The sequence below is a fragment of the Pantherophis guttatus genome, chromosome 8 (assembly GCF_059756535.1).
Source record: "Pantherophis guttatus breed Tessera chromosome 8, ASM5975653v1, whole genome shotgun sequence".
Taxonomy (NCBI): domain Eukaryota; kingdom Metazoa; phylum Chordata; class Lepidosauria; order Squamata; family Colubridae; genus Pantherophis; species Pantherophis guttatus.
The window spans coordinates 65,240,477-65,264,979 of NC_142070.1; the positions used below are offsets into that span (position 1 = coordinate 65,240,477).

The 24,503-nt window shown below is 38.6% G+C and overlaps 1 protein-coding gene across 1 annotated transcript; it reads right to left on the reverse strand.

The window, feature by feature from the left end:
• Positions 1 to 5,629: 5,629 nt before the first annotated feature.
• Positions 5,630 to 22,891, reverse strand: NPY1R (neuropeptide Y receptor Y1). Its single transcript, XM_034411433.3, has 3 exons — positions 22,494 to 22,891; positions 7,188 to 8,047; positions 5,630 to 7,076 (listed from the first exon to the last, which is right to left on the reverse strand). Exons 2-3 carry the CDS (start codon positions 7,881 to 7,883, stop codon positions 6,621 to 6,623), a joined length of 1,152 nt encoding a protein of 383 aa, XP_034267324.1. The 5' UTR covers positions 7,884 to 8,047; positions 22,494 to 22,891; the 3' UTR covers positions 5,630 to 6,620.
• Positions 22,892 to 24,503: the final 1,612 nt, after the last annotated feature.

A 24,503-nucleotide genomic window follows, 5' to 3' on the forward strand; every position in this document is an offset into this window, starting at 1 on the left:
GATAGGATTTAGAACAGGCATGTCCATCCTACAGCTGATGACTGCATGTGGTCCAGGACAGCTGTTAATGTGGCCCCATGAGATTAACATTATTATGTGATTTATATACATTAACCATATTATTTTATATGCAGCCCGAGACAATTTCTTTTCACTCAGTGCAACCCACATAAGCCAAAAGGTTGGAAAACATGTAGAATAAAGACTCCATCTTGCATACAGGAGCATGAGTATGTATTTTTATTTTCTTTATTTATCAAATTTAGGCACCAATCAGCTCACTAAGTAAGTGATTCTGGGAAGTTAACTGGAGCAAAATTTCTCTTCGTTGCAAACTTGACAATATATGCAAAACTGTTTTCTTGTATTCTTTATTATTGGCAGGGAAGCTACATGTGGCACAGGTTTGCATAAAACTGATAAAACTAAACTAGTTTTATTTGATTAAAAAGTGTTAAATAAAAATCTTGGTTGATCAAAGCCATGATACGTGGTGAAAATCAAAGTGCAAAGAGCCAGCTGCTGATGACTTTAGATATGAAAGATGGCAACATGGTATGTAAACGAAGTAATGTTAAGGAATATAAATGAGAGAAAAGAAAAGGAAAATGGATAATATAGTCTAGTGAAGGATGTAATAAATCTGAATAAAAATGGGCTGATTTGGTGAAATGCAATTGATGAAAATATGAATGGAAGTGAAGGTATAGGTTAATTATTAAGGAAGGGTTAAACAGATGTTACAAAATATGAATTGATGCATTCTAGAATGTTGTGGATGTATATAAAATTAAGAATTCATAACTTGTGGATAGTTGCATGTTACATTCCAATAAACGGAAATAGTAAACAGTTATCAGTTCTGAGAAGAAAAAATGTATAATCTTCTGAATGATTGTGATCTGGATAAAATATTCTATAGATGACATAAATATGTAGAAGAATAGGACTTTAAAAAGAAATCAAGCTATTTAGAGATCCAGAATTGAAATAGAATTGTATATATTTGTATTTACAATTTGTAAATATGATTTGTATTTCCTTCGAAAGAAATGCCATTTCAACTATACAGTTTAAGAATAGCATGCATATATATCTATAAAATGAATTAATCTAAAACATGATTAATTTGATTGTTAGTCTTATGAAAGTCTAAGTAATAGATATAAAGAAACAATTTTGGCAGAATTCTTATTCAAATGTTACAACATATGGCAATGAAGAAATTCTAGAAATTACAGGGCAACTATATCTGGTCATAATGTGTATTCAGACAATGTAATGTTGCTGCCCAAAAGCCTGAAAGATTTGCAGTGAATGTTAAATATACTGTATTATATGATGTAGTAAGAAAGACAGATCAGAAAATGAGCATATTAAAAAACAAAATGGTTGTGTTTAAAAAGGAAAATAGACTGGATTAATTGCAAATTTTATATGTAAGATTGAAAATTTACAGCAAGTAAATGAACAGGTGTAATGAATATTTATTAAAGTAGGGAAATGGATGTATAATGTTTAAGGCATACAAGTGCTAATAGAACAATAATAGGTAATATGTAAACTATTGAAGGAAATGAATGCTTTAAAAAAACCAAAAATGGTTATGTCCTTCAATAAAGCATTTTACCCACCTCGGAAGGATGGAAGCTGAGTTAACCTTGAGCCTGGTGAGATTTGAACTGCCAAATTTCAGGCAGCAGAAGTATCCTACAGTATTGCACTCTAACCACTGCACCACTATGGCTCAATAATGACTGATAAATAAAAATTAGATTGATAAAAATAAATTACTGCAATAAATAATAGTAGTAACACAACAATGCCTTGTGTCGATTGTTCTTTTGGTCATAGAGAGTCACAAAGCTATCAAGTGAGAAAACAAATAAGTAAAGGAAGAGTGTCAAGAAGAAAGGGAAGATTGAGAAAAACGTGGTTGGAGAAGTTCAAAAAACAAAAGCAATGTATGAATCAGAATATGCATATGATGGAAACCACATTATTTACCAGGTCAGAAAGTAGAGAGGGGAGAGTGAATTGTGCTGATCTAAATTAGATGTCCTTAGATTTCTTTTTCTTTTCTCTCCTGCTTTAAAATTATTTTGCTGTCTGCCTCTCTTTTCCTGCCCTTTGCATAATATGATTTACCTTGAAAAGAAATGACATGATGAGTGGGAATATACTGTATATGTGTATCCGCGCACGCACGCATGCATACATATTTACAGAGAGGCTACCTGATTCCCCGTGTCCAAATTAGAAAGTAGAATTAAGTGTGCTTATGTGACCAATGGATCCCAGCGTGATCAACATGTATTTTTATCTTTACATCTTCCCCAATAAAAGTGCTTTTAAGTTCTCTTATGATCAAAAATTAAGGGGAAGGGACTGGATTTTTTTTTTTATTATAGGAGGGGATAATGATAGCAGTTACAGCCATAAAGATTTCACAATAAAAATTTAAAAGTAGTGCATTATAAATAACAAATATAGCTGATGATAAATGAGCACATCTTAAGAAATCATTGTCAAGAAAACTTTTGAAATGTTCTTAGGGTTTTGACAGATTGGATCTCCAGAGACTTTTTGTGCAATTCTGAGATTCTGACAACCCTACAGTTAAAGTCTTGAACAGTTTTTCAGTTTCATGTGAATGAGGCAGGTCCTGCTCACTCTTATACTGTATATTGCTGCAGTTAGACAATGAGGAGCTGTAAGTAATGGAATTATTTTTCAAGCAGAAATCATAATGAATACTGTGCCAAATGCAGATATGTTTAAGACCAAATAAATCATGAAATCTGAACTCTCATTATCACTGTAAGTTGCAATTATGCTACTGACTTATGATTATGGAGGTGAATGCCACTACCTTATTATCTTCTACTTCTTTCAAAATACAGATAAAACTGCTTATTAGATTAACACACACCCACAAATTAGTCCTGGAGTGAATGGGCAGACTAATTCCCTCCTTATCATCATCAACAATGAGCTTTAATCTAAGCTTTAATCCATTTCAATATGAGCTACATGCCATGGTCCCGTATAAAGTCAGGCATGCACAAAAACATTTCTGCTAGAGATAAAAAATGGGTTGTATTTTTAAAATAAAGACTGAAGTTTGGAGCAAAGCTGAGAAGAAAAATGAGGTATCTTTCGCACACACACACACAGAGGCAGTTTGAAATATAACAAATCCTTGGAGATCTGGGGATAGTACAAGAAGAACTGAGATGGAAATCTCCTTCAGGAAAAATAGCTATCTCTGAAAGAATAAGTTAAAACTGTAAAACTCTATGAAGCCCAGAATTACTTGGTTGAAATAGGCAGCTACAGAAATGAAATACATGAATTTAGCTATGAATATTGCATACAATATTATGGGTCTCTGTATAGTCTAATATAGGCTCTCTAATTATTGTCTCCATAAAAGCTCAGTTCTCAGATGCTTTATGCAAATTGGCACATCTGTAGGTCAGACTACTTTGGTATTAGAGCAGAAATGCCATCTAACTTAACTAAGATGATTAGGGGGACTGTAGGCTAAAATATACAATGAACGGGTGCAATTACTCAGCATGGCTAGTCTAGTAAAGAGAAGGACCAGGGGAGACATGACAGCAGTATTTCAATATTTGAGGGGCTGGCACAGAGAGGAAGGGGTCAAGCTATTTTACAAAGCACCCGAAGGCCAGACAAGGAATAACGGATGGAAACTGATCAAGGAGATTTAATCTAGAAATAAGGAGAAATTTTCTGACAGTGACAACCACCAATCAATGGAACAGAAGTTGCCTTCAGAAGTTGTGGGACCTTCATTGCCGGAAGCTTTCAAGAAGAGACTGGACTGCCATTTGTCAGAAATGGTGTAGGGTCTCCTGCTTGGGCAGGGGTAGGGCGACTCTGTTAATCTGTTTGTTCTGTTGGATTTGTTTTTTTTATTTTAAATACCAGTAGTTTTGTATGTGTTTTATAGGCAGTTACTTAGAGCTAAAAATGATTCTTTTTTTAACATTCTCTCTTTTACTGTATTTCAAAATAAACTTTCTGATTCTAAATCAATCTGTCTTTTCATAAATAAAAAGGGAGAAAGGAGTGGCTAATTTCCTAATCACTATAGAGCCAGGTGACACAATATAATTTATTTCTTTTTATCATTTTCCCTTCTAATTTACCAGGAATGTGTGCAGGCTATAGAAGCCTGATGTTCTGCACATGCTAGGGATTTTCACTAGACAGCCACACAGCCCCAGGAAAAGATGCGGCTGCTTTATAGTGTAAGACAAGCGCCTCATTCATACTCCTGCAGGCTTCAAAATACATTTTTCAAATTGCTTACAAAGGCTGCACAGGCCAGACATTTATGGCATAGTCACAGAGTGATACGTTGAGAACTGCAACTGGACCTACCTTCGAGACCGTCTTCTGCCACCAATAGCCTCCCACCGACCAGTCCACTCCCACAGAGAGGGTCTCCTCAGGGTGCCATCAGCCAAATTATGTCGGCTGGCGACACCCAGGGGGAGGGCCTTCTCTGTGGGAGCCCCAGCCCTGTGGAATGAACTGCCCCCGGAAATACGCAAGATCTCCGACCTCCGGGTGTTTCGTTGCGCATTGAAGACCCTGTTGTTCCGCCAGGCCGGGCTATCGACATGATAATTTTAAATTGGGGTATTTTAAATTTTTGGGGTTTTAAATCGGCCAAATCTATTTAATTATTTTAATTTTTAATTATTGTTGTGTCTTGTGTTTTTAAATTGGCTGTACACCGCCCTGAGTCCTTCGGGAGAAGGGCGGTATAGAAATAAAATTATTATTATTATAAAATTATTATTTAAAAGTGCAATCATTATCATAATGTAAAAAAGAAACCCAGTGGTCTTATGATATTAAGGGAAATATGTTGACTTTTTCTCAGAGGCGAAATCTGCTTACTTTCCTTACTGGTTCAGAACTGCACCCCCCCCCCCCGCGCATGCATCACATGTGTGTGCAGACCCTCTGTGCATGCGCAAAATCTTCTGCGCATGCACAGACTGTAAAAAACATATTACTTCCTGGTTAAAACCAGGAAGTAACGACACCCGGGCGGGTGGGCGGAGCCTCGTGCTGCCATCACTACCAGTTCTCCGAATCACCTTCTACAATCGCTACCGGATCGCCTGATCCGGTCCGAACCAGGAGCATTTCACCCCTGCTTTTTCTCTACTTAAAAACCACATAGCAGTGTTTATTTTTACAAAGATAAAACAAACGGGAATAGGTTGTTCTGATCCGTAACTCTATTTACAGATACAACTATCAATGGAAATGTTGCATTACAAGTATTTTAGAAAGACCATGAGATACCTTAATTACTGAGGTGAATGCTGAAACTGTCCCATCCATAGAAAAATATTATAATGCCATGATTATGATGACTTGCAAAACAGGACCATTTAGTTCACTGAGAAGTGAGTCTTCACAAGTGTCCTAAAAAGAGTAGTTTTAAAATATGAGTGTTAGTTTAATCTGTTTCTACAATTGGTTCTATATTTTATTTAATTGCATAGAAGTTTTTAGTTTTGAATACTAAAAACCTTTAAGAAATGTGTGTCAATCGTGAGAAAGCACGAAATCCAGGCAGTTCAAATGAATATAAAGGTTTATTGCAACCTTAAGCTCGCTACAAGAATCTGAACTACTAACAGCCAAAGTAAATTGGTGGTAGATAAGAGTATCAATGGAATTCAAGGTGGGCTGGACTTTGATCTCTTGTAGATGTGAAGTGACTGGAGACTGATGACACATTTGACCTCTCCCTCGGGCTCAGCCTGTCCATCTCCTACACTTTGATTTTAATGTTCTCAATATGTTGCTCCTAGAATATATGACTAAAATTGGACGAGTTCAGTATGAAAATAAAATTTAAATAGAAGGCTTTATTGAATACTGTACAGCTTTCTCTCAGAATTTTTAATTCTATATAAAAACTGCAAGGATGTGTCTAAGCAGTCTCCAATAACTGAACACAATTGAATTGGGAAAAAAGTATTAATAGCATATATTGTGTGCGCGCTCTCTCTCTCTAGGTGTGGGTGTGGGTGTGGGTGTGTGGGTGTGTGTATCAGGGGTGAAATCCAGCAAGTTCTGACAGGTTCTGGAGAACCGGTAGCAGAAATTTTGAGCAGTTCGGAGAACCGGCAAATACCACCTCTGGCTGGCCCCAGAGTGGGGTGGCAATGGAGATTTTGCAATATCCTTCCCCCAGAAATGGGGATTTTGCAGTATCCTTCTCCTGCCACGCCCACCAAGCCGGGCCCACAGAACCAGTAGTAAAAAAAAATTGGATTTCACTACTGATATATATTCAGTAAAAGGAATACTCTTAAATAATAATTGATAAATATATGAAAGCAGAAATAGGGGCAAAAAGAAATTCCATTTCAGGCAGCAAAAGTGTCAATATACTCTATAATATTAGAAAGAACTCTTCATTTAAAAATAGCAAACATGCAACAAAAAAAATCAGCAACAGCAGAAACATGAAAGTGACATTTCAGAGTTGGTGGAAGAAAAATAAGCCTCTTTAAAATCTGGTGTTCGTTCATGAAACCATGTCAGTCCTGACACAGCAGCTATATTTTTTCATCAGCATGCTCATTAAATTTTTTAAAAGTGAGAGGGCTGGCTTGCTTCAGGGAAGTCTTTGAAATATCTGTGTGCATTGTAGACATGGCTATTGTTTCATAGTCATCGACTCTGGTGTGGAAATTACAGAAATGAAAGAAAATCTGTAGATCCCGTTGAAAGTTCTTGTTGAGGAATCCGTAGAAGATGGGATTCACACAGGTCGAGATCATACCTGTAAGGTGACAGATTAAAAAGAGCAGATTATGGCTGCAGGCTGCAGGGAGAATTTCATGATTCCAGTCAAAGACCGTATTGAAGATGGTGAGTGGCAGCCAACACACGGCAAATGCCACCACAATCGAGATCAGCATAATATTGATCCTTTTTGTTTCGGTAGACCGGTATTTATTATCCCTCATCTTATCCACCATGTTGCATCTTCTTTTTAATCGAATATAGATCTGTGGAAAATAAGAATTCAGTAATAACAGTGTAAGCCATTATCCGAAAGGTGCCATTTTGATAAGAACAAAGAACATGCAAGATATGTGACAAAAGAAACACTTCCTTACCTTTAAGTAGCAAATGAATATAAAACAAAGGGGCCCCAAGTATTGTATGACCAAGAGAATAGTAGTGTAGGACAATCTGGCTGACTCCCATGGAAATGAATCCAAGCATACATATTTTCCCTTGTAGTCCTCTATGGTTATATTAACGAAAGGTTCATCAGTTAAAACATGGTATACTAGGAAAGGCAGAGATGAGGCTATTGCTAGGATCCAGATGGTGGCAATTCCAACATAGGCATGTCTGTTATTAGGCCTCCAGCCGCGAGGGTTTATAATCAACTGATGGCGTTCAATAGCTATGAGGACCAAGGAAAAAACAGAGACTGTGACAGAGACACACTGCACAAAAGGATTAAGTTTGCACATGGTCTCCCCAAAAACCCAGTGGTCCATTAGAGTATATACAAATGTGAAAGGAAGACACATGATAGTTATTAGGAGGTCTGAAAAGGACAGATTGACAATGAGAATGTTGGTCACATTGTGCATTTCTTTTTGCTTCAAGATTATAATAATTAATGCCAGATTTCCAGAAATGCCAAGAAGGATAACAATTCCATAAGCCAAGGCCAAGGTGAATACCATTGCCAAAGGCACATGACAGTCAATGTCCTGGAAATGAAAGAGACCACGAGCCTCATTGGAGTTATTTTGAATAGAATTATTTCCTGTGAGAGAGAGAAGTGATGTATTCATATTGGATTCTTCTCTATCTGAGATCACTCTGAGCAACAGACTAATCGGCTGTTCAATAGCTTTCTCTCAAGAAGTCGATTTTTTTTTCTTCTCATTACCCAAACCGCAGGTGGCCAACAAAAGGTGCAGCAGAAATATTCATGCCATTCATAATCTTGAAGGATCTGCAAAAAAAGGTGGAATGTTCCCATATTAATGTTTTAAGGTTATACCAAAAGAGAATTATGTAGGCATTTACTCAGAAGACTGCCCTTAGAGTATTTTGTTGATATCAATATGTCATTATTTTCAGTTATGAAAGAGTAATAACACCAAGGACAATAGATGAATTAACATCATGAACGGACTATAGGATTAAGGTATTAATTTTCATAAAATAAATTGGTTCAATTCCCACTCTGTTCTCCCTAAAGCATCTAGAGAAAAGTCGTATTGTTGTTATTGTACTTAATTAGAATTTATTAAGTCAGAAAGTGTTACCAGATTAACATTCAACAAGAGCAAATCCTCTTGAGGGGAAGTCTCTTAGGATTTTCAAACAATAGCCTAGCTCAGGGGTGTCAAGCTCGATTTCATTGATGGCCGCATCAGGGTTGTGTTTCACCTCGGAGGACTGGGAGGGGGGGTAGCAGGGGTGACCATGGCCATGGTGGGCATGGTCAGTTCAATGTCATTTGTGTCAGGGGGCTAAGGCAGGACTTCCCTGAGACCCTCACTCACTCTCTATAATCTCTCTTCCTCGCTTCCTCCCTCCCTCCCTCTTCATTCTCCTTTCTTCTTCCTTCCCGTCTTTCCTTATTTTTCTTTCTTTGCTCTATTCCCATCTTTCTTCTTTTTCTTTCTTTCCTCTTTCCTTTTCTCCTTTCCATTTCCTTCTTGCATGCTCAAATTCAAAAGGGGAAACATTTCTTTTTGTTTTGCTAGCCCTTTGCCAGTAAAAATGGGGTGCAGGGGGGGACTGTGTGTGGTCCCCCTGAGCTCCCTTTTTACTGACAGAGGCACCATGGGATGGTCCTTTGCTGTTTCCAGGCTGGCCCATGGACCAGATCTAATCACCCTGTGGGCTGCATTCAGCCCACGGGCCTTGAGTTTGACACCCTGGTCTAGCTGGATCTTCAAAGATTAATCCACTTCTATAAATGTTTATTAGTAACAATCCTACCAGATTCAAATGCAACTGTTTTGTGTTGCGTTGTGTTGGGTGGGATGGTTAAAATTAACTTTTGGATATTACTTACCCTAGAAGTTGCTTTTTATTGTGTGTGTTTTATTCATTACTCTTTATTGTCCTTACGGACAAATACAGATATGAGATACACAATTGAGCTCAAAATTTCTGTTGCAAAGTGAGACAGGTGATAAGTATAGTGCTCAAGAAAATAAAGAGAACACAAGCAGAAGACATCCGAGATCTGAATGAATGAAATAGCCTTATTAAATACTTTGTTCTTTACATACAGTAATTTATACACTGCTCAGACAACTAAAGGAAACACAAAACTACTGTAGGTAACGAACAAAGTATTTAATAAGGCTATTTCATTCATTCATTCAGATCTCGGATGTCTTCTGCTTGTGTTCCCTTTATTTTTTTGAGCAGTGTATATTTTGCTCCTTTTCAGAATGTTTCTTGCCACAATTGTTAAGTGAATCACTGCAGTTATTAAGTTAATAGCACTGGTGTTAAATGAATTTGACTCTCCCACTGAATTTGCTTGTCAGACGTGGCCACAGGATGCTGCAAGCCTCATAAATATGAATGAGTTGCCAAGCATCTGAATACTGATTGTGTGATTATGGGGATGTCGAGAAGGTCGTAAGTGTGAAAAATGATCGTAAGTCACTTTTTTCAGTGCTGATATAACTACGAACGGTGACTAAATGAACTGTTGTAAGTTGAAACACGGGTGAAATCTAGTAGGTTCTGACAAGTTCTGGACGACCGGTAGCAGAAATTTTGAGTAGGAGAACTGGCAAATACCACCTCTGGCTGTTCCCAGAGTGAGGTGGGAATGGAGATTTTGCAATATCCCTCCCCCAGGCGTGGGGAGCAAATGGGGATTTTGCAGTATCCTTCCCCTGCCATGCCCCTCAGCCATGCCCACCAAGCCACACCCACAGAACCGGTAGTAGAAAAATTTGGATTTCACCACTGAGTTGAAGCCTACTTATATAGCTAGTAAGCAACTTTCCCCATTCTGATACTCCACCAGAATGTTCAGTCTCATCACAACAAGGGAAGCAAAGGTTTGCATTGGATGGGAATGATGAAAGTTAGATCAACAAAACAGAAAAATAACAGTGCTATTACTCTGTTGCATTGTAGTATTATGGAACACTCGGGAATGGAAAGCAAAAAGTAATTAAAAGTGAATGAAGGCAAATATATTATTTATTGCTTGTTGTACTTTATGATTGTCACTGGGTGTTGTGCCTTGTTCTTGACGAGTGTATTTTGTCTTTTTATGTACACTAAAAGCATATTCACCAAAGACAAATTCCTTGTGTGTCCAATCACACTTGGCCTATTCTATTCTATTCTATTCTATTCTATTCTATTCTATTCTATTCTATTCTATTCTATTCTATTCTATTCTATTCTATTCTATTCTATATCCAATCTGAGTCGCTCTGTGGGACCAGAGGGTTTTTTTTCCCAAGCTGTTGGACTTGTATACTGGAGCTCATCTTCAGGGAACTTGTCCATCATCTCCAGGATGTGAAGATTGAGAAATTCCCTGAGGATGGGCTCCAGCACAAGTCTGAAAGCTTGGAAGAACAAACCTTTAGTCAGATTGGATCCTGCAGTATTTAAAAGTGCTCTGATGCGTGCAATAGCAGCTGCCAGCAACTTAGCAAATTAAACCTATCTTCTTTTCCCGAGATCCCAGAGAAAAGCCTGCTTCCTTTAAGGAACTTCAGATAGATGCTACATTCAGGTTTCTATACACACAGGACTTATCTTTTTACCTCCAGATCTAAAATAGTGCTGCCTAGACTTACTGCTGAGTGTGGCTTTTATGAATTATTTATGGCATTTTATTGTTTTTTTTTTTTTTTAAATCTAACTTTATCCTTTTGACTTATTTTTTGGCATTTACAGCAGGGAGCAGCTAAAGGCAAGTAAAGTTCTAAATGATGGCGAAGCACAATTTTCTGCTTTTCTTTCTGGCCTTTGGAATCTCTTTGTATGAAAGAAAGAAATGAAACGGAGGCCTGCCTTGTGCATTGAATTTTTTTTTTTTTAAAGTTATCCAGAATTACTTGGTAATAATAATAATTGGGTTAAATATCATTGGGTTAAGTACCCAATAAATAATAATTGGATTACATACCATTAAATAACCCTTATATAAAATATTCCTCTTGTTTGATAAAAATACCATTAGTAAATTGTAAGAAAAGAAAGAAGGGGAAAAAAATCACCGCAATTCCTAGATAGGTTACAAATAAATGAAAACATCTGCATTTTAATGATGATCAACTTATTTATTTATACTTCATTTTAAAATACATCTTCTGTTTTAGGTCTGAGCTGCAAAAATGATTTGCTCAAAGTACTTCAAGACTTGCAGGAGTGCAGCATGTTTCTTCTCATTATTAAAGCTGCCTGGCCATTTTCAGACTTCCATGGGAGCCTGAAAAAGAGTCAAACCTTCCCCTTTGAGCTCACCTAAAGTCTGAGAAAAGGATATTGTCAGAGGTGGGCTGCTGCGGGATCGCAAGGGTTCAGAAGAACCTCTAGTTAAGATTCTGTGCAGTTTGGAGAACCCCCAAATCCCACACCTTGATGGCCCGGCCCACCCTGCCCTTCCCCTCCCAGGAGTCCCCACGCAGCCCGTTTTTGATGCTGGTAACTGCAGGGTGCGCAGGGGAGGGCAAAAAATGGGCCTATCAGAAATTCGGGAAGGTCAGAAATGGGCCCATTTCCGGTCTTCAGACCACGCCCAACATGGTCACGCCTACCCAGCAACCAGGCAGAGAACCCCTTGCTAAAATTTTTGAAGCCCACCCCTGGATATTGTTACGCTATGTAGCGATGGCATGACTGAACCTCTTGACTTCTGGAAGACCACAAACTTGTTTAGTTTAAAATCCTTAAAACTGTTTGTTCCACCTTTTTAGGATGAGTTCCTAAAATGACCATCATATAACATTAAATTTAGGATTTAAAGGATGCAGGAAGTGCTTCTGGATCCTGTCAAAAACATATTTGTCCAACATTGGAGGAGATGATATAGGAAATCAGATGGCGAAGGATTGTGTTTGATGGAGTATCTGCCACAATTGTTGATTCTTAGAAACCATATAGGTAGATTTTCTCCACCTATCCCTAACCTGATCTTTTAGGTGTTCCAGCAGTTCACCCATTCCCCCTTTAATTGAGTCTATCCACCTTGAAACTGCTCATCCTCTTCTCTTTTCTTCCAACTTTCTTACCATCAGAGCCTTTTTTTTTTTTTATAGAGCTAGATTTTTCCTTACATATCCAAAGTAGAATAATTTGAGCCTGGTCATTTGTGCCTCAAGTGAGAGCTCTGGTTGTTTTGTTTGATGATATATTGGAATATTATTATTGGTTAATCTTTAGTGAGATTCACAGCCTTTGAGGCTGGTTAATAGCTCAGCAGCTCAAGTCCTAACCAAGGACCTAGGAACTGTTAATGTATCGTTGGAGGATGTAAGCTGTTCTGAGTAAGGTGGTTTTTTGTAGAGTCAAAATGTTCAAGTCCAGTAGATTTAGAATTTCTAAATAGCGGGGTAGCCCTTTGGGTATTGCTCCAAGGGCTCCAATTACAATCAGGACAACACACGATTTCTTTTTCCACAGTCGCTCAACTTCAATTTGCAAGTCCTGGTACTTTGTGATTTTTTCTTGCTGCTTATCTTCAATCCGTGCATCACCAGGTATTGCAATGTCAATGAACCATACTTTTTTCTTTTCAACTATTGTTATGTCAGGTGTGTTGTGGACCAAGTGCCTGTCAGTCTGAATCCTGAAGTCCCACAAGATCTTGAATTTCTCATTCTCTAAAATTTTCTCAACCTGATGGTCCCAGTGGTTTTTGCTGCACTCAAATCCAAACTTCTAGCACAATTTCCAGTGAATGATCTTAGCAACGCAGTCATGGTGTTGTAGGTAGTCAGTTTGTGAAATTTTGCTGCATCCACTAGTGGTCGACTGTCTCATCTTTCTCATTACAGAGGTGGCATTTGCTGTTGGTGGTAACATGTTGAATTTTTGCCTTCATGCAGTTTGTGGCTAGGGCTTGTTCTTGAGCTGCCAAAATAAAGCTTTCTGTTTCTTTTTTCAGTACTCCTGATCCTAACCAGTTCCAAGTTAGTTTCTGGTCAGCTTTGCCTTCAATACTTTTCAAGTATTGGCCATGCAGAGCTTTGCTTTTCCAATTTTCAGCTCGCTGCTCAATTACTTCTTTCTTATATTCTGCTTTTGTTTTAGTTGTCCTTAAAAGGCCTCCTTTATTTACTTCCTTAATAACTGGTTCTTCACTTTTCTGGATGTAATCATTCAAGCTGTGTTTTTCTTGTTCCACAGTCTGCTTTACTTGTAGGAGTCCTCGACTACCCTCTGCTCTTGGTAAATATAATCGGTAAACATCACTTTTAGGGTGCAAGGCATGATTCATTGTCATAAACTTCCTTGTTTTTCTGTCCAAATTGTCTAACTCCATCTGAGTCCAGTCAATTATTCCTGCAGAGTATCTAATCACAGGTATAGCCCAGGTATTTATGGCTTTTATGATGTTTCCTCCACTTAGTTTGGACATTAATATCTTACAAATTGGCTGAATGTACTTGGCTGAAGTTAATTCCTTGACTTTATTATACATTATTATTATTGGTTAATCTTTAGTGAGATTCACAGCCTTTGAGGCTGGTTAATAGCTCAGCAGCTCGAGTTCTAACCAAGGACCTAGGAACTGTTAAGGAATCGTCAGAGGATGTAAGCTGTTCCGAGTAAGGTGGTTTTTTGTAGAGTCAAAATGTTCAAGTCCGGCAAATTTAGAATTTCTAAATAGTGGGGTAGCCCTTTGGGTATTGCTCCAAGGGCTCCAATTACAATTGGGACAACACACGATTTCTTTTTCCACAGTTGCTCAACTTCAATTTGCAAGTCCTGGTACTTTGTGATTTTTTCTTGCTTCTTATCTTCAATCCATGCATCACCAGATATTGCAATGTCAATGAACCATACTTTTTTCATGTGTTGTTGTTGTTATTGTTGTTGTTGTTGTTGTTGTTGTTGTTGTTGTTGTTATTATTATTATTATTATTATTATTATTATTATTATTATTATCTCTTTTATTCATTAAACATGAAACTCAGTCAACTGAACATTTAAAAATGTGTCACAAATACGATTGACTGATGCTAATGGTTTATACGGGTTGCTGCCAGCGTCCTAGGTATCAACCAAGTATCTTCTTAAAATATATGATGTTCCGAGTAGCGCGGTTTTTTGCAGTTCCGCTGGTGTTATTGCAGGAAGCTGCAATTTGTTGATGTGTTTTGTAAAATTCTTGGACAAGGTACTAAGTGCCCCAATGACAAAGGATATCACTGTTGGAAGAGATAGAAATAGATAGAAATAGAAGAAACATTAGGACAGGGATGGTAGGCATGCTGGTGCTCTATGCACGCCCCTTACAGACCTCTTAGGAATGGGGTGACGTCAACAGTAGACAGTCTTAGGTTAAAATTTTGAGGGTTTGGGGATGAAACCACAAAATCAGGTGGTGTATTCTAGGCATTGACCACTCTGTTGCTGAAGTCATATTTTCTGCAATCGAGTTTGTATTGTTGTGTTTGAAGCTGAAGTAGTCATTGACAGGTAGGACATTGTAGCAGATAATTTTATGAGCTACGCTTAGGTCATACTGAAGGTGGCGTAGTTCTAAGTTTTGTAAGCCCAGAATTTCAAGTCTGGTGGCATAAGGTATTTTGTTGCAAGCAGAGGAGTGAAGGACTCTTCTTGTGAAATATTTCTGAACATGTTCAATTGTATTAGTGTCCAATATGCAGTGCGGGTTCCAGACAGATGAGCTGTATTCGAGAATTGGTCTGGCAAATGTTTTGTATGCCCTGGTTAGTAGTGTGATATTACCAGAGAAGAAGCTACGCAAGATTAGGTTTACAACTCTTAATGCCTTTTTGGCAATGTTGTTACCGTGGACTTTGGCACTTAGATCTTTAGATATGAGTACTCCAAGGTCCTTGACAGAGTGAGGGTCATCTACAAGGTCGTGTCCATTCAGCATGTATTTTGTGTTCTGGTTTTTTCCCCCAATGTGTAAGACAGAGCATTTGTTGGTTGAGATTTGGAGTTGCCAATTGTTTGACCATTCCGACACAAAGTCAAGGTCTTTTTGAAGGGTAGCAGCATTGTCGGTAGTGTTAAATATTTTTACATCATCAGCGAAGAGAACGCAGTTTCTTATAATATGATCACAAAGGTCATTTATGTATAGTATGAAGAGTGTTGGTCCTAGAACGCTGCCTTGGGAAACACCACTATTGACAGATGCAGGGTTTGATAGGGCTCTCCCTATTTTGATCACTTGTTGTCTGTTTGACAGGAACGCAGCTATCCAATTATGTAGGGGTCTGGAGATGCCATAGGATTTTAGTTACATGACAGTGGGTATCACTGTTACATCATCATCATCTGATAGGATTTGTTCAGGAATTGCAGTAGAATGGAAAAGTAATTCCTTTAAGACAGGGGTGTCCAACTCAAGGCCTGCAGGCCAGATCTGGCCTGCTGAGTGCTTAGATCTGGTCCGCGGGGCCGCCCTTGAAACAGCAGAGGACCGGCCCACAGTGCCTCTGCCAGTGAAAATGGAGCTCGGGTAGCCCCCTGAGTTTATTTTAATAATTGGAAGCTATGTGAAATAGACCTAACCTAGCTTTTTCAAATTCACAGAGTGGACCTGATTCAGCATGTTTCATAAATCTTGACTTTTCCCTGCTACATTGAGATCTATGGAAGGGAGATTAAAGCTTGTCCTTCCACAGCTATTCCATTACTGCTCTATTTCTGCTGGCATTTTCCTTGAGGAGAAGCCATAACCTTATTGTTATAAATTTGAAAACTTTAAAAGTTAGTTCTGAAGAACGACAATAAATTGTGTTATTATACAGGTTGATCAGAAATCAGCTACATGCTGTAGCGTCCAAAAGGTAAAACCAATTTTTTCTCCCTTGCATACTATATTTGGCTTGTAGAGCACCAGGTCTGCAAATCTGAGTTAGTAAATGGAACAATAATTGCATGTATGCACTGAATGATATGCCAATAACACCTCTGAATTCTGTAGCCCTAATTCTAATTTTTCAACTACAAATAGATACATTTTCCCCAATCTGGTGAGAATAACCTAAATCCTCTATAAACCTGCTCCTTAAGGAGAAGGAAGATGAATCTGTTGATCCTGTATGGTTTGGGATTGTTGTCTTAATGGTGATCTCATTTCATTTTTAACTTTGCCATTTTTTTCTTCCCTCAGCAAAGCTTCAGAGAGAGAAAAAGAACAAGCATGGTCTCATTAGTATTGCACTGTCCCTAAGGTTCTTACAAGAAAATTGTTTTACTAGTTAATATTCCTTCTGAGGATGCAGAAGCAGTAGGAGTATAAACACAAATAACTCCTGAGATTTCTGTAATCTCAGTCAGAATGGCCATCTGGGAAAAGGTCAGTCACTGAGATTAAGGGAAAAAATAAACAGAATGGAGAAATTGAAGGGGAAAGTGCAGAACAATATTTATCGTACAAATTAAATAAAGATAGAGAAGAATCTTATATATTATACAATAGTGCATTGTATTTATAATTTATAAACCCAGTTACAGTATAGTAAACTTTGTGTTTATGCTTTACAAAGATCACACAAAACAACAAAACCCCAAGAATCAGAGAAGTCAGCACTTAACTGAGTTGCCTTTGATCCAGTAATCTGGATTCTTGCTGCTCTTCTAAAGTTATATATTATTTGAAAGTGAAATCGTTTTGGGGGTGATTTAGTCTGAAAAAGTGTCCATTGATATAGAGTAATAAATTATTCGCTTCCAGTTGACTTAAAGCAAGTTATTGTAAATGGTTTTGCTCTGTAATTTATATTTATATCTGTATTTATATTTCAGCTTTTGAGTTCATCTTTGAATTGCCAAGATATCTGCAAGAATACTTTCAGCAATACTTTATATCCCTCACTTTAGATAAACAGCAAGCTCCAAACATTGCTGAAAGATGATATTCAGCATCCTCCTTCATCAGTAAGTCTGGTTTGTGTGCTGGAATTGTCATCATCAGTATCAGAAAAAAGGGTTCTCCATTTTGTTTGGAAATGCTCAGCATACTTAAACTAAAAGTAATGCTGCAGTCTTAAGGGTTAATTTGATTACATTACTCAAGAAACCCTTTCAGTTAGATAACAAGTTTCCCTTAGTTAATCATTGTTTGAAACATAGACCAGTATTTAAATTGCAGATGAAAAGCTGTTTATTATAAAAACCATTCTCCTCCTAATGGGGAAGAGACACGATTTGTTGGAATACTTTACATTCTCGCATGCTCTAAAAGCAAACAAAGCTTAACACTCTCTTTTTACCTACTTTTTTTTTTTTATGTAGGTGCACATATACGAACATAAACTAAACTGATCAATCAATGGAATCAAAGCCATGCAAGAAGCAGGTTAATATTCTTATATATATGAGGGACAGGCAATCTATCCCTTCAAAGCTATCCCAGTATAATCACCGAGACAAAGATACTCATCTTAAAACATTTTAGGATTATACTTAGAATTGCTGCTTTATGCCGAATTCAGTGGAAATTCCAAACAGATGTTCTATGTCAGATGGCATAGATACAGTTCAAGAAAGATACAACTATTGATTAGCAGTGCTTACACCCTACCTCTTTTTCATCCAGTAAACCTTTCCTAAAATGCCTGCTGGGCCTAATCTAGACAGACATCTCTAGCAGTCATTTCAAGTACAAGCCAAACACACATAGGCATATTTTTTCCTCCTAAAGCAGCCTAATAATAACTGCTAATAACCAGATGCTCATTTCCAACCAGGTGTAGCTGAGTTTCTGTATCTGCTACAGCCCAGGAAGATCTCAGTCATTGGCCAACTTATCAATTAGTCCACTTAATTAAAGGTTCCAGGAAAGAAAGTGGAGGAAGTGATTCATAGCTCAATCCAAAAATCAAATCAAGCCAAATAGTTAGGCTTAGTTCTGCAATTATGTGCATGCTTACCTGGGAATAATTCCTGATCTCCCTTTTGCTAATACATGACATTTTATGTAGTTTCAGAAGTATAGGGTGAGTCAACGATTACTTGAATCTAGTCCTAGCATAACCTGAAATCTGCACAGCCCTGTTCTAGTTTACCCCAACAGGATAACCTTCATATGTCCCTGATTATAATTCCTAAGCAATTTAAGCACACTGGGTGTCTTTAAGAGATGCCCAAGGGAAAATAACCTTCCAATACCACTTTCTTCTCATTCTCTCTTGTTCCAATGTATTTTTTGCTCTATTGTGTGTATTTGTCTAAGTCAGGGGTCAGCAACCCACGGTTCTGGAGCCGCATGTGGCTCTTTCATCCCTCTGCTGCGGCTTCCTGTCACTCAAAATATGCGTCCCAACTGCCAATGTGCGACACCCACCGGCACGTGATTTATTGAGCTTTTTGACCCATCTTTTTTTTTCCCTGGAGTTCAAAATGTTTTTGTTGCATGCAGAAATAAAAATGTGTTTTATCTGTAGCAGGTCAGTGATTTCATAAATGCAACACACTATATTTTTTTTTGTACATAGCATAAAGGTAAAAAATGATATATGCAGTGTTATCTTCATTTTAGATGTCAAAATAATCCGCACCCACAGAGAGGGTCTCCTCAGGGTGCTGTCGGTCAAGCAATGTCGACTGACGACCCCCAGGGAGAGAGCCTTCTCTGTGGGGGCACCTGCCCTCTGGAACGAGCTATCCCCAGGAATACAACTGATCCCGGACCTCCATACGTTCCGCCGAGCGTTGAAGACCTTCTTATTTCAGCAAGCCGGGCTGGCTTAAAATTTTAATGGGCTATTTTATGGGTAAAGGGTTTTAAAATTTGGGGAAGCCAAACTGATTTAATTCTGTTTTAATTTATTTTAATTTTTATACTGTATGTATTTTAATTTTGGCTGTTCACCACCCTGAGTCCTTCGGGAGAAGGGGGGTGTACAAATTTAATAAACCTAAACCTAAACCTAAACCTAAAAGGGTTTTGTGTTCTCTTTTCTGTGGCAAACGGGTCCAAATGGCTCTTTGAGTGTTTAAGATTGCCAACCCCTGGTCTAAGTCAATGACACAGTAAGAAAGTACAATGGATAAATATTTAAAAAATGAAGTAATTCTTGGGGTTACATTTTAAGTGATTCAAGAAAATAAAATATAAAGTATCAGTCAATTATTTAAAAACTGGACTATGCTTCTGGGGAAGATACTGTTTGTGGGGAATGGGAATAATTCCTGACTCCATTGCTATCCAGAACAACATGTGCCTCTGGTCCATCTAATTCTGTATCTTCTCTTCATTTTCTTCCAACAATCTGTTTTAAATTTCTGAGCCTGCAAACCGATTATATTAGTACCATGGAAGTCTCTATTTTTTCTTGAAAGACCCTCTGCCTTCCTCACTTTTGTAACATATTTCCTGAAGAGATGTGGAATGCTTGAGAGTTTGGCTACAATTTTATGTATTTGTGGTTTGGTATAATAAAGTTTATAGTTTGGTAGGAGCTAATCAGCACAACTTATTTCTAAGTAAAATTGCTGTATATTAAACTGCACAACTTAATTACACTGAGCATTACAGTCTATAATTAAATGCAGTCTAATTCATTGGAATGTCACCTCTAGAAAAGATGGGTGGCACATAAATAAGCAAAACAACTGTTGTCATTAGAACTAGTAATACCGTGTTTCCCCGAAAATAAGACCCTGTCTTATATTTTGTTTTAACCCCAAAATAAGTGCTTGGCTTTATTTTCGGGGATGTCTTATTATTTTGGGATGTGTGGAGCAAGATGGGCTCCTCTTGCCTTCTTACCTGATTTCCAGCTCTGTCTCCCTAACCCTAACCAGAGGAAATGGTGGGGACCGGCTGCACATGTGTTTAAATATTTTCAGGGAAGGCTTATTTTTTTTGGGGGGGAACTTATTTTAGCGCATGTGCTCAAAAGCCCAATTGGGCTTATTATCAGGGGATGTCTTATTTTAGAGGAAACAGGGTATTAATACTAGAATTTTCAGGGCAGACTCGTACTATTGTCTTCAGTATTATTTTAATCGAGTTATAACTTATTTCTAATAAAAGTGTAGACAAAAGGATGCAAAGTTACAACGCAGAATGCATCTGTATGGAACCAAACCAACCGAAACTCAGGGTGCATAGGATATGCTCAAGTGTAGCATTAGGATATTTGAAAGAGATAAAGAAAAGTGTGTGAAAGTTTGAAGTTTATTTTTTAAACTACTGTCTACAAGGTGTTCTGGTAAGACGTATCTACTTCTTAGTATATTGTTCCTGAGTTCATGAATGCATGGATAAATCTGTAGGAATGAACAGGCATATAAATTAAACGCAGCATGGAAACTCTGAGGGTTGCAAAGTTGTCATGCTCCAAATATATTAGATTTTAAGTCCCAGAAGTCCCAGAATTTGAAGTTCGACATTCATTGGGAGCACAGGATGGGTGCATTGTGGCTGTAGGCTAACAGTAGAAACTGACTGATTAGTGGCATCATGGATCTACCTAGATACTACTTGGCAACAATACACACACGCACACACACACACACAAGCCATTTTGTCCTTCCAATACATGCTTTTGTGATTTTTCAGTCTAGGTTACAGCCTGGGATTTTTAGTGGTCTCTGTAAGGGTACTGTTGCTTCACTGTTCCAAATCAACCCAATTCATTTAGGTTTCCATCATTTGTGATGACGACTTCATATTTTCTTTTATTTGTTTTTCAACTGTTTTCTTATTGCCTTGTCCTTTGAAGGTATATACATTGTTATAGGCACAAGTTTTAATTCTCTTCCTTCCTATGCTTTCTCTTCCAGAGACCTCTTTGGTGCCAGAGTTCACTCACAGCAATTTTACAGAGGCTCACCCATACTCCATCTTTCTGCCCATCTGCCTCCTTCAGCTCAATATAGAAAATTGAGGTCTTGACCTGTTTTAAACATTAACCACAGAATGAACCAACATTACAAAACATGTGGGTGCTTAAGGAACAGTGGGAGAAGTTGAAATGTCATCCATCTCTTTCTCTAACCAAGAGAAGATCAGAGTAACCAGGTTTCCTGTCTTACATCCTGAGACCAGGATGTAAAAACAGGAGCCACCCAGATATTTTCCATTTTCACTCCCACCATCCCTGGCCCATGATGGAAATTGGACCAATTAAAGCAAATGAGGGATCTCCTTGGTTTCAGGGATTAAGTTAAGCAATGCTTTTCTCTCCATTGGCTGAAAGTGGAACTCAGCTTTGGTTTTTCTCCCTTGCCCGTGATAGCCTGTCTGAAGAAACCTGGTTATCCTGACCCTTTCTTTGTCAGAGAGGTGATCCCTCTCTGACAATTTTATTTTTATTAAAATAAAATTTTAATAATTTTAATTAAATTTTTAATTAATTGTAACTAGTTTTAAATTGATTTGTTGTTTATGTAATTTTTCCCTCTTCTTGTAAGCCGCCCTGAGTCCTTCGGGAGAAGTAGGGCATATAAATTGCATAAATAAATAAATAAATAAAATATAAACCCTCCAACCTCTCTCACGGTTCCTTAATCCAGAGGAATCCATCGTCCCCACGTTCTGCAATTTTGGTTCATTCTGTGGTTAATGTTTGAAACGGGGAAAACAGGTCAAGACCTCAAGCAGTAAGACAACGGCTCTTCCCAATTCTTCCAGTGACCAAAGACGCGCAGGGTACTTAGGGAGAAATATTTCCCCATCTCCTGCGGTACGATTTCCGCGGTTTACAGGCGGACGAAGCTGAGCAGGGAGGAATCTCTCTGTCGCTCACGCGGTTTCTTTCTTTCTCCTCAGCGCCAGACTCGCCAGCTTCGAGTCAATCGCTTGCCTTGAACCTGCCGAATACCAGAACTCTGGGCGGGGGGCTTGGAGAGGAAAGAGAGAAATCGACAGGCTAGATATATATATATATATCGACTCCCTTCCCTGCCCTTTCTCATCTTCCTGATCTCTTCTTTTAGCCAAAGATCGGAAGTTTGGAGGTTGGAGAAGTGTTCAAAAGGTGGGAGCGGCAGCGGCTGGCTAAGACCCGGGTTAGGAAACTCCAGGCAATTCAGACCATCGTTACCACCACCTCGATACATTCCTCGCCCCGACGGCGCGCACGCAACATGGAATAGAAAACTCGCGTCAAGTTTAAGGAACTCTCGCTTCGTTCTCCCCAGCTGGCATCGGAAGGAGGGAACGGAAGGGTGTCTTAAAATGCTGCAAAATTTCAGGACAGAAAGGAGAAACGCCGGGCACAGTCCTGAAAAGGAGGCTTACCTGACTTTTGTTTTCTTCTTCTTCCCCGGTCCGGTTGTTTTTTTTTTTTTTAAAGCATCCGGGAGGCTGGAACAAACCAGACGGCTGTGTGACCTGTCGAAAGCAGACCAGGGCAGGCCGGCTGGTAGTCGCCTGCTGCCCGACCCTGAAGCTTAGCGAGGAGACCGAGAGGCGTCCCCCCTCACCCCCCACCTTAAAGATGAACTCCGCCTTCTTGTCCGGCTGTCAGATGATGGGCGGTGAGGAAGGTGAAGAAGAGCCCCGCGCACGCAGGTCACCCGCAGGCTCCCCATTAGAAGTCCGTTGTCTAATCGTGCTGGAATAAAACGCCCTTAAGTCTTGGAACTACGGCAGGAGAGGCAGAGGGGAAAAGGAAGGATGCCGTCTCGGGAGTGGTTTCTGAATGCTGGTGAAACTGGGCGTCATGGTTTGCGAGTGAGCGCCATCTTGTGGCCAAACACATCCTTACGAAACCGATCTCGGAATGTAATCATTACAGAAGGTCTTGGACAAGACTAGAGCCTGGAAGTAGCTTGGAAGTCTTCTAATCCAGCCCCATATACTAGAACCTACAACCTATACTATTTCAGATAAGTGACTGTCTAGTCTCTTCTTAAAAACTTCCAGTGATGGAGCGCCCATGATTTCTGAAGGCAAACTGTTCCACTGGTTAATTGTCCTCACTGTTAGGAAGTTTCTTCTTAATTCCAGGTTGCTTCTCTCTTTGGTTAGTTTCCAACCATTGTTTCTTCTCCTGCCCTCTGGTGCTTTGGAGAATAATTTGACCCCCTCTTCTTTGTGGCAGCCCCTCAAATACTGGAATACTGCTCTCATGTCACCCCTAATTCTTCTTTTCTTTAGACTAGCCAGACCCAAAATCTGCAGCCGGTTTTCATATGGTTTAGTCTCCAGGCCTTTGATCATCTTAGTTGCTCTTCTCTGAACTTTTTCCAAAATCTCTTCTCCAAAATCTCGACATCTTTTTTGCAGTATGGTGACCAAAACTGGTTGCAGTATTCCAGGTGTGGTCTTTCTAGGGTTTTGTAAAGATGTGGTGGTCGGGAGAGACAGAAGGCTGGGGTACAGTTCACTAGACAAGTAGAAATGGTAGAGCTACTCTCCATCTCATGATATTCCAGATATTGCTTGTCTATTGTCCCCAAAATCTTTCACTGTGTCCATTCTGGCTGGAAAGTTGGAATTTCCACAGTACCTGGAGGATAGCAAATAATCCAGAGTTAGTTAACCTCATCTTTCTGATCTAGTTCAAAGCGTAAATAGTTTGCTGTGCTTTCTTGTTCATTTTCAATAAGAAATTTTCTAAGTTTTCTATGTTCAGATAATGGAAGGATAATAAGATAATTATAATGGTGAAATCTTCCCTTAATATCCTCCAGATATATCAGTGGATGACCTTATCTAGACTTGGAAGGTAAGTAGTGTTGGGCCTATTGAGTTGGCTGATAGACTACCCAGGAAACATTTTGCAATCTACAAAACTAAAGACTGACAAAACATTCCAGAAAGCAGCTATGGCCAGGAAACTGAGTGGTGTACACAGAAATCAAACATACCCTTTTTAAAAATGCTAGAAACACCAGTTCAATCTACCTATCATGCTAGCCAGATGCTACCCCCATTAAACTACAGTGGTGATAAAAGATCTTCATTACTACCACCTCAATGTATTAATCACCCCAACAGTATGCATGCAACCAATACACTCCCAAAATATTATTACTATATTATTGCATGCTAGCTAATGCTGCAGCTTTCCCAATCTATCCATTTAGATAACATAAATACAGTGAATATTATTTTATTTATTTTATTTATTTATTTTATTTTATTAAATTTCTATACCGCCCTACTCCCGAAGGACTCAGGGCAGTGAACAGCCACAGGATAAAACACATAAATACAAAAATTTAAAATACAATAAAAACGAATTAAATAATTTGGCTGAACAAATTTAAAATACCCCATAATTTAAAAACAAATTAAAATTTA